This window comes from Mya arenaria, chromosome 2 (assembly GCF_026914265.1).
Source record: "Mya arenaria isolate MELC-2E11 chromosome 2, ASM2691426v1".
Lineage (NCBI taxonomy): Eukaryota > Metazoa > Mollusca > Bivalvia > Myida > Myidae > Mya > Mya arenaria.
The window spans coordinates 49,304,552-49,316,623 of record NC_069123.1 but is presented as its reverse complement, the minus strand read 5'-3'; the positions used below and the strand labels follow the sequence as shown (position 1 = coordinate 49,316,623).

The window sequence follows — 12,072 nt, the reverse complement described above, 5'->3', positions numbered from 1 at the left end:
CTTAAAATGGGAAATGCAATACTCATTCTTAAAATGGGAAATACAATGTTCATCCTACAATGGGATTGCAGTGTTCATCCTCGAAGGGGGGGGGACACAATGCCCTCTCTGTTACAGAGACAAAATGTTCACTTTGATATTGGAAACACAATGTTCCGTCTGTTCACCCTAAGACGGGAAATACAAGGAAATGACTAATGCATTGGTTACCCTAAAATGATGATTGCAATGTTCATCCTAAAATGATAAATACAATGCTCATCCTGAAATGGAAAACGCAATGTCCTAAACTTGAAATGCTATTTTCACCCATTTGCTGAAAGAGTAGTATGAATGCCAAGTAACCCCAGAACAGTTGGTGAGCCAATGGAATTTTGTTATTTTGTTCTCTCCATTCTACCAAAAATATAATAATTAATTAGTTATCCATGTCCAGTCTTTTTAATGAAGCGTATTGATTAGTTTTATTTTGTTCAATTACCAACTAAAAATAAAAGATCAAATAGTTAATGTAAATTATAAGCTAATATTTTGACAGAGTACATGTAAAGGATGGCATGACGTGGCGACAATGACAACAATGACATCTGCAAGGGATAAATGCAAATATGAACCACATACCGCGATTTTCTGCATTTCTCAATGCTTGAATTACAATTAATAGGTTCATACAAAAACTCAAAATTTGCATTTTAGAGATCCTATAATTTTCAAAGCATTATTGTTAAAACATGTGGAGCGGTGACCTGTTTATTTTCTGGCATCGCTACATCATTATTTAGGATACTAGACACGAATAAGACATTAATTACACCAACGATGTGAGGCAAAACTGTACCATTAATGTAAACAAATTGACAAAAACCTGTATATGTTTAGATACAATAACCATGACCTAGAGCTAAACATTCCAAAATACTCTAATACGGTCAACAGTACGTGGAAAACCTTTTTTTTTTACATAACTTGACATCTATAGTAATTATTCGCACAACTAACAGTGAGTGTCAAGATCTAATTGAACTGAAGCGTCCGAATACAATTCACACAAGCACCCAGCCCACTTCTATTACTCTAATAAGTACAGAGTACCTTTCACTGCAGTTAAGGCTTATATAGTAAAGAAAGCCGGTCGAGAAATGCCAATTGCTATTTGCCAATTGCTAATTCATAAATTGTATGTGGCCTTTTTGCCAGCTCCGGTTGCCAAATGCCATTTTCTACGTGTTTTATTGAAAAAGATCCTTGACTAGAGATACTGTATAATACAAGAGTTTGCGTTTACTTTTTGTCGGAAACTTGGATTTTTAAAGGTTATAAAAACTTACAATGAGGCATCCTTTATATGAGACATAGCATTTGACAGTAACCAGTTGGGAAGTAGAAATTGGAAAAAATCATTTTACAATGAGCAATTCGTAAAATATGATTGGCAAAAAGCATTCGAGGCGAATTTCATTTAATATTTGACAATGAGCAAGTAGCAGATTAGCCGCCATTACAAGCAAGAGATACACCCGATTGTTTCATATTGTTAAAACTTTTGTATAATGATTACTTCTTAATAAAATAGGTAAAAATACCTATGTACAAATGAATAATGAGAAAATGCAACTTGGAAATAGTAGTTAGCAGTTGGAAAGTCCAAAACAGCTTTCCATAATCTTATGAATTTGACCGAAATCCGTAGCATGTATGGCAGTAGGGCGTTTAGTTGGCTGTAACCGTGTTACCGCAACATCAGCGTATCGGCGGGGGATAGTGACTTTTTTCTGAATGAGAGTCAGCTAGTCTCCTCCGCGTGGGTTACCTGGTGCTCGCACATTGTAACACCTGACAGCATGTGCAGTGGGCAGAATTTTTTGCCCTTAATTAATGTTAAAACATCGCCAACACAAGTGAACATTATCCTCTGTCTTCTGAATGACACGAGCGATAATTAATTCGAATACTATTATGTGTTATACACCTATGTGATTAACCATTTCAATAAGCGAACTGACTGCTTTCATTCAAAGCAGTTTTATTTAAATATTACCTATTTTTAATAGCAGTCAGTGTTTAGTTTTATTACTTGTTTACGACTTTGCCTTTTTCTAAATGATAGATGTTATGAATATAATAGCTGCATTTGAAATGAAAGATTTCTTCAAAGTTATTCGCACAGATGAAACCCGACTATGTTTGTGCGTGGCTCCTCTTTAGTCCCCCCTGCCGCTCTATGAGTTAATAAACGCGTGAAATGAATGTACAATAATGCAATATCAATTATAAAAAACATACCATCTATGAATGAGATTGAGGACAAAAATATGCGTTTAAATGTGGTTTCTGGCTATCGCCTTCATCGTTATGCATTTCTACATTAAGACGCCACTTTAATACCATTTGTATGAAAACTCTTGTTTTTTTTCGTATATTGAGCGATAAATGTGTATGGACATTTTCGTTCGCAACACCTCATGTGTCCTTACTTACCACGGCGTGTAGAAACATACGAGCAGCTTAGTGTGCGTCTGTGAGGTGTTGGGGGCGCGGAGGGACAGGACGGGACAGCGGACCACAGCACAGCCAACCTCCTGCACGTCCGCAGCAATCAACTGAAAATTCGAACATTTGCCGTTAACGGGTATAATTAACCAATAGTCAGTCATATATATTGTTAACACTTGCGATCGTTATAGATATGCATTAACTTGATCAGCAAATGTTGTTTCACAATATTGGAAACTTGATTGCAATACCGAAAATCCAGCCCTTAAAACGTCAATGCACCACATAGGACTGAAAAATTGCAACATTGGTTTTAAGTAAGAGGCCTAAGTGAAAGGATAACTTAATAACACCCCTTTAACGTCAAAACCTAGAACCGCCCCTGAATATGTTCACAATCCTCATTTATACCAGAAGGTGAGCATTGACTTCATCATCGTCATCGGAGACGTTGACTATACAGAAAGCATTATTTCAAATGGTAGTGTGAAACAATCTCGGTTTGTTTCTGATACCGGTTTAATTTTAAATGTGCAACCATTTTAACGACATTTATAATGTTTTGCAAATTATTTTTGGTCTATGTGACGAACAACTAAGTGTGTTAAAAGATTAAAGGAATGCAAATATTTGAGATCACCTTGTTCGTTTAAACACTATGCTAGTTCAAACGGTTGATTTTGTCAGAGAAATTAATGCTGATGTTAACTAATTTTCTGCGACTATAGATCTACGTATGAAACAGAATTAGGTCGTTACCATTGAAGATTTGCATTTCATGTTATTCAATGCGAGAATGTTAAGTTGTAAAGAAGTGGCCTGATTTTTAATTTAGATATGATTATACACAAATGTCATTGACACTATATCATGTCAAACCCACTTGATCGTAGTTTCCTCTAAGTTTTGCTGACATGAAACAGGGTGGGTATTGTCAAGATTACCCTTAGAAAGCAATGTTAACGCCTTATTTTGTTAGTTACGTGTTTTAGACTTCCAAAAATGGAGCTTCAGCCGTTTCCGAAATACAATTTCGGCTGAATTTCAGTAGAGACAATCTCGTTGAAAAACGTACATATGACAAGTTCAGGATTGTACAATGAAAGTAGTTTTGACATCGCCATCCTCCTCCTCCTCCTCCTCCTCCTCCTCCTCCTATTCCTCCTTCTCCTTTTCCTCCCTCTCCTCCTCCTCCTCCTCCTCCTCCTCCTCCTCCTCATCATCATCATCATCATCATCATCATCATCATCATCATCATCATCATCATCATCATCATCATCATCATCCGACGACGATTTCGCTTCTTAATCTGCTGCTGCTGCTGCTGCTGATGAAACGGGATCATTGTTGTTGTTGTTGTTGTTGTATTACATCCAATCCTTGTCATGATAACTGTTTTCGATCAGGCTGTCTATATCAACCACGTTTCAGTAATGAAATGGCAAATTTCGTTGGGTATATTGCGTATTAGTAGTGACTACAACAATAAGGCTGAATTTTGCTTGTCATTTCCAGAATACGGCGTAACAAAGTACAATTAGAAACTGTCAGAGGGTTCCTTCAAAAACAAAGTAGGGGTTTTCAGATACTCTTTAAAAATAACTTTACACAGTGCTTATTCAGCTTTATAACATTTCACCGCACTTTTATTGCAATGGATTCCGGCCTTGGTATACTATATTTATGTGGAGCAGACCTTCCAGGTATACAATATTTATGTGGGGCAGACCTTCCAGGTATACTGGTCCGCCCGGTTAGCTCAATCGGTAGAGCGTTGGTCTGTGAATCGGACAACCCGGGTTCGATTCCCGGGCGGACCAGGTCACTTCTGTTGTGACTGGTTATGAAATCCTTTCTACGATCATTCGCACTGTACCACTGCCCCTGGCATGTACAAAAGTTGTCAGTTCCTTGCAGAGGTGAAGGCACCTAGTACTGGTTAACCGCCAGATAGGTGTGCGGTGGTTGAACTGTCACTCTGGGACCCTTCAGTGTGCTCACGCCGGGACCCGAAGTATAAACTAGTAACACCACCACCAGGTATACTATATTTACGTTGGGCAGACCTTCCAGGTATACTACACTCATGTGTATACTTTACAATTATACTACACTTAAGTGGGGCAGACCTTCCAGGTATAATATATGTATGTGGGGCAGACCTTCCAGGTATACTATATTTATGTGGGGCAGACCTTCCAGGTATACTATATGTATGTGGGACAGACCTTCCAGGTATACTATATTTATGTGGGGCAAACCTTCCAGGTATACTATATTTACGTTGGGTAGACCTTCCAGGTATACTATACTTATGTGTATACTTGTGTGGGGCACACTTTCCAATTATACTAGACGTAAGTGGGGCAGACCTTCCAGGTATACTATATTTATGTGGGGCAGACCTTCCTAGTATACGGCAAACATTCTAGGTATACTATGTATATGGGGGGCAGACCTTCCAGGTATACTATATTTATGTGAGGCAGACCTTCCCGGAATACTATGTTAATATGGGGCAGACCTTCGAGGCATACAATGCTAGTTTGCGGCAGACTCTCCAGGCATATATTTGATTTGCGCAAACCTTCCCGGCATTCTATGTGATTGTTGGACAGACCTTTGGAAGTATTTATGATATGTACTTGTGTACAATGTTTGTTTTAAATATGACACTTTATTAATGAAATAACTGTGTTTGAGAACAGATTAATCCATAGATGTTGAACGTGTATAAAACTGTTCATGTATTCCACCATTCGATTCATCGTAAAGTAACAGTGAGTTGTAGAGAGATGAGTATTCGTTTATTCCCTGTGTCATCTCTATTGTCAGTGTTTCCTCCAGCCGTTGACAGATCAGATTATATTTCATTTTTTTTCATTATACTCCATTTCAAATAATCATTTAAACTGTCGCCTTTGACACGTTGGACCACCGAAAGGAAAAAAGAATGAACAAAACACCAGGCTCAAATGTTGGTATAATATTCATTACGAAATACACCTAAAAACCAAACCGTTTTAACATTAAGAGACAAGACCCATCAATGTGACCCGTGGAATTCTAAACCCGATGAAAGCTCTTTGAAGACGAATACAGTTTCACCAATATCACACAAAACTCAGAACAGTGTGCATTTTGTGAGAACAATAATGAAATACATACTGGTAAATATGACATGTATTTAATATTGACCTAATGGCTATACAGGATCAGTACATGTCCCATATTCGGTGCAATTGTGCATGTTTCTCACATTGGAGATAAATGTTGCAGATAGTATTATCAAACTAGTGCATTTAAACCCTATTGATACCGATTGCAATACACGAAAACACATGATTAAGATTATATTACGTATGATATGCATATTCACTAGCGGTTCCAGAAAGGGGCGCACCGTCGGCATCCACCAACCGTACTAAAATCGTCCAAGTTCACATTTTATATCAATATCGGAGAAAAAAATACGCTCAAATATATCATTTCGGACAAGTAAATGTAAAAAATTTCTTTGGGGCAGTATCCCCTTTCCAATTTATTTTCCCTTATTTTAAACATTCTGACATTTTTTTGAAGAGCTTACTCTCAGACGGATAAATTATCAAGAAACCTGCTCAGTTTAAAGCGTTATCCCTTTTTAGTCCGTCGATCAGAATGCGAGCAGATCACCATAACAGAACTTGTTTCTTTTAGTATCTGCTCCATCTCTGAATAATGCACGTCATCGCTCTAACACACAGGTAGATCAAAATTGAATAACCCAAGTAACCGAGAATATCTTAAAATTACATTTGAAAGCTGATGCATATAATTGCTGGTGTGCAGGTAACCGAGTTTCGTCATTAACATGATACCCAGGTATTCTAACAATAAATATTATTTGCATAGGATTTACGAGTACTCATCGCCTCGTTATTAGCGTCTCAAATGCACGGTGTCTTCATGATGTTATCAAACTTGCCAGACAATTTATAACGACATGAATGGCTTGGGGTCCGCTGCATCAAATCAGCATTTCATCACCTATGATTCTGTTGTAAAATGGTGATTTCTTTATCGTTCTGTACATCGCCGTATACATAAAACAAATAAATAACGACATGGACGCGTAACATAATATTTATTGCAGCTTGATAACAATACAGCGGTTTATTTTAAGTTTCTCTTTAAAGTGTCACAAGTTATATTTCAAGTGCTTAACCACCATCATTATATAATTCGCGTGTCATATGAAACTGGTGACAATACGATAATAATAAATATGATATGAGACTCTACAGTTAATGCATATAACCCTAATCTTATGAGCGACGTAAGTATCACGAAAGCGACATGTTTAGAGCCCATCTGAAATCATGCGTACCAACGGAGCTCACCTGTAAACATGAGTACGTCAGGAGACCATCCGTAATCATGTGTACGTAAGGAGCCTATCTGTAATAATGTATACCTACGGAGCCCAACTGTAATAATGTGTATGTAAGGAGCTCATCTGTAATCACGTCTGCCTAAGAAGCTCACCTGTAATCGTGTGTACCTAAGGAACTCATCTGTAATCATATGTACGCAAGGAGCTCATCTGTAATCATATGTATATACGGAGCCCATCTGTAATCATGTGTACGTAAGGAGCTCATCTGTAATCATGTGTACCTAAGGAACTCATCTGTAATCATATGTACGTAAGGAACTCATCTGTAATCATGTGTACGTAAGGAACTCATCTGTAATCATGTGTACGTAAGGAGCTCATCTGTAATCATGTGTACGTAAGGAGCTCATCTGTAATCATGTGTACCTAAGGAACTCATCTGTAATCATGTGTACGTAAGGAGCTCATCTGTAATCATGTGTACGTAAGGAGCTCATCTGTAATCATGTGTACCTAAGGAACTCATCTGTAATCATATGTACGTAAGGAGCTCATCTGTAATCATGTGTACCTAAGGAACTCATCTGTAATCATATGTACGTACGGAGCACATCTGTAATCAGGTGTACGTAAGGAGCTTATCTGTAATCATGTGAACGTAAGGAGCTTATCTGTAATCAGGTGTACGTAAAGAGCTTATCTGTAATCATGTGTACGTAAGGAGCTCATCTGTAATCATATGTATGTACGGATCCCATCAGTAATCATTTATACGTACGGATCCCATCAGTAATCATGTGTACGTACTAAGCCCATCTGTAATCATGTGTACCTTCGGAGCTCATCTGTAATCATGTGTTCCTACGGAACTCACCTGTAATCATGTGTACATACGGAGCCCATCTGTTATCATGTGTACCTACGGACTCAATTGTAATCATGTATACGAAAGGAGCCCATCTGAAATCCTGTGTACGTACGGATCCCATCTGTAAGCATGTGTACCTACGGAGCTTACCTGTTATTATGTGTTTGGACAGAGCCCATATGTAACCATGTGTACGGAAGGATCCCATCTGTAATCATGTGTAAGTACGGAGCCCATCTGTAATCATGTGTACTTACGGAGCCCATCTGTAATCATGTGTAAGTACGGAGCTCACCTGTAATCTTGTGTACGTAAGGAGCCCATCTATAATATTGTGTACTTAGGAAGCACATCTGTATTTATGTGTACGTACGGAGCCCATCTGTAATCATGTGTACATACGGAGGAGCCCATCTGTAATCATGTGTACCTACGGAGGAGCCCATCTGTAATCATGTGTACATACGGAGGAGCCCATCTGTAATCATGTGTACATACGGAGGAGCCCATCTGTAATCATGTGTTCTAACGAAGTCTATCTGTAATCATGTGTACCTACGGAGCCCATCTTTAAGCATGTGTACGTACGGAGCCCATTTGTAACCATGTGTACGTACGGAGCCCATTTGTTATCATGTGCACGTACGGAGCCCATTTGTAATCATGTATACCACGCAGCCCGCTGCATCTTATCATGTGCACGTTCCGTTGGTCATTTGGGGCTAATTTGGAGTAAGCAAAATGACTGAAGTTGACTGCATTGGCTTTCAATTTAGCTTTAATAACTAACATAAATGCACTATTTGTTTCATTTGATATGAGAAATTAATAAAATGCAAAATGAACATTGTTATGGGTATGTGAATCGATTCAAATGTAAAGAGTACATAACTCTCACATGTTCATTCCGTTGAATGCAGCTGAATTAAAAATGTAGAAATACTTGTACTCGACGGTACTCTTGCCAGTGAAAGAAATAAGAACGCAGTGCATTGCCTGATGTAGCCGAATGCAATGATCTAACTTGTTCAACGATACATGAAATAGTACAAAACTGCTGGGCCTTGCACTATCAAAACACTAATGACCTGTCTTTATGACATTGATACTAATTTTGTATTGTTAAGCTTAAAGTTTATTGTCCGAAAACTTCTATGCGACGTTGGAGGTGTGCATAAGATGTACATAAAACTGCTGGTAAATGAACCATTGCATTGGTTCGCATATTAGCAAAGATAATTGAAACTGTGTCACCTCTGTAATGGGTAGATTGAAAATAAACACTACTGTTCACATTTTAGAATGCCAAGTTGACATAGTGACCTAACAAGCGATATTACTTCCTTCGAATTGACAACGTCATTCTTATGTCATTATTATTATCATCCTAAACGTGTTAGGTCATTGATACTATTATCATATATCAATAACAATCTGCACATTTAATAGACTGTGTGCATTAAAGTAAATCATCCACCTTTTAAGTGTATGGTTAATGTGTTCTCTCGTTTACACTCTAAATTTGCTGTGAAAGCTACTTGATAAAGATTACATGTTGGTTGTATTAATATTTCTTAATTGACAGTATTAACAATTGTTCCTCGATCTATGAAAGGCATTTGACATGACAGACATATAATCCAAACTCATTTTACGTCTGTAAGTTACGATTTAAACACCGGTCCATAAATATATAAATAAGAGAATAAATGCCTGTTGATTAATTTTGAATTCCTGTTTATTAGCGATAGGTCAGTTGATATGAGTATTTCCTATACCGATTCGGCTATTTTTGTTGCAAACTAATAAACACACAAGTCATGTAGTACGATTGTGATAGTTTATGATAGTATGACATTTGATATAACTTATATTATTAAAATTTACATGAGCCTTGAATACTATTAAAACGAACGTTTAACTGTTTTGAATGAACAAATTGTTAATTCAGTCGTACTTATTAGAATGTATGAGTAAACTTGATTTTTTGACACCTATTACCATACTAATGCCGCAAAAATGAAGAAAACGTGTTTAAATTAATCATATATCATTTACAAAGAATGTTTGTTGAAGGCTGACATTGTTTATTTACCTATTCTGGAGGTTATGCAAATCTCTTTTCCAGGCAACTAAATATATTCCACTTTTATGGACATGAGGATTTCGCTTGACGTGAGACCGGTTGAAAATTAAATGTGAATGCTATTTCAGCACTTATGTAAACCGTGTAGTCTGGTATATTATTTCAGTAATGATGATTTTCACAATTATGTTGATACAATGGCATTTGAATGTTTAAACAGTAAATTAAACTATCAAGTTTATATGACACTATGTGCAGCAATTTGGAATGATTTGCATGATTGTGTTGCACATCATACGGTAATGTTTCGCCTGGCTCGGACACCTAGTTGTGTTTGCCGTTTTTCACTGTCACATTCGGCTGTACACCTGCTGTCACTATTAATGGGTCGTTATTTCGCTGCATTCACACGACTTCTGGCGGCCTGTTTAGGTCCCACCCTCTACAAATCACGGGATTTTGCTGACATGATATATGCAGAAGTGTTATACAAATATGTGAATGAAAATGAATAAAATGTCGTTCCCTCCGCCCCATCGAGAATTAAAGGTAACATCCCCTCCAACAATAGAGAACCACCATTGACATGGGATATGTAATATGCATGCAAGGATATAACTTGTTCGATAGTACAATGGATCCATGGAGGGGGGGGGGTGGACACCCGGTGTTCCCCCCTCTAAAATTGTCAAAGTTAACTTTTTAGTAAAATATAAGTGAAAAAAGTATTATAAAACGCCCACAAGGACCATTTCAGACTAGATTTTCTAGAGGGAGTACCCCCCTTCCCCTGCTAAAATTTTAAACCAAACGAATTTGGTTCTGAGGGACGAGCGCAAGTGTAAAGATTTCGCCCCTAAGTTACGCCCCCACTTACGTCAAATCCTGGATCAGCCCGTAAAGTAGTATAGAAAAATATTAATTTATCTAATTTTGGGATTCAACGCTAAGAAGCCTTATTAACGTGTGTAGATCTTTCTGATTGCATCAGGTCGGAAACAGACTATCACCAATTGGCTATCACTTGTTTCTAGTATTTAAACAAATATCTACACCAGTTGCCATAATTTTAAATTCCAGCAAAACATGTTGTGTCTCTATAGTGTAGTCTATATCTAGATATAAACTATAATCACGACAATTTTATTTAAATTTGAATAAATAACTTCGTTCCATTATAAGCAGCAAAGCGAAGAATACAATGTAACAGGCATCACATTCACAATCTATTCAATATTTCATTAATACGTCATCAACGGTTAGATAGCATTCTGTCGTTGTGACGATGGAGATTGCTTTCAATCCTATCTGCAATTTCATTTTTTTCTGTTCTCTTTTTGTCCTTGTTTCAAATTACCTGACGTGCTTATCGGTTTCTGACCGATACCTGAGGTTGCAAATAAGTATAAGCCGAATCATTTGTATCGTGGGTGCACTTGCTTAACACAACTCTTTTTTAGACCATTTTGTTTGCTAGAGATTTCTAGCTATTCGCTATACCCTCATACATAAAACCTTCACTCATTCCTAAGCAAACGTAAACATTGTATACTATTGCGGTATTTCCAATAAGCCACGTGGGAACGTGCGTAACGTGGTGCACGTGCGTATGGTGAAATGCACGCGCGTGCATATCACCAAGAAAGGATTTGATTACAGAGCTTAGACAGCCGAAATGATATGATGCTTTATTCTTCCAGCGCTCGCCTGTTTTGGTTTACTACACTGACTGTGTTTGGTACGTTTAATGTGAATATCTTGAAAGGTGTTTGAGTTATGGGGGCATGTTGAAGATGCACTCTTACTCCAAAATTAGATGTACCACAATTAATACAACTGTTTTAATTTACCAAAATGATGAAATGGTATCGAAAAATATGGTTATAATGAAGGATACCGTGATTAATTTGAGCGAAAGGTGCAGCAAACACGGTACTTTTTTCCTTATAAGATGATAGTTGATCACAGTAAATCTACGGACACACCAGGCAATTTCAGCTATTAAATTCACGGTTACAATCTTGTTATCAGTAATTAATATTTTTCATAAGAGCATTTTTAGTAAGTAGTAAAAGGTTTATCACTCAACATTTATGTATGTTATACATGTGTATGTATTGATTTTAATTAAGAGTGTCACTTAAAGGAGTTTGTGCTGGAATCCAGATTTATGAAATATTTGCAAGTATCACTTTATTGACAGTGATGCTATAATGAACTTCTCTTCTTACTTAAAACAATGTATA

The 12,072-nt window shown here is 37.3% G+C and overlaps 1 protein-coding gene and 1 non-coding gene across 2 annotated transcripts in view; one reads left to right on the top strand and one right to left on the bottom strand.

The window, feature by feature from the left end:
- The window catches only part of LOC128225240 (uncharacterized), a 38,304-nt gene that overhangs the window by 8,346 nt on the left and 17,886 nt on the right, over positions 1-12,072 (bottom strand). Inside the window, exon 3 of the mRNA XM_052935343.1 lies at positions 2,479-2,600. Coding sequence (XP_052791303.1) covers positions 2,479-2,600 — 122 coding nt within the window. The remainder of the gene's footprint in view (positions 1-2,478; positions 2,601-12,072) is intronic.
- On the top strand, positions 4,238-4,314 carry Trnah-gug (transfer RNA histidin (anticodon GUG)). Its single transcript has one exon. It is a non-coding gene; the product is annotated as a tRNA-His (tRNA).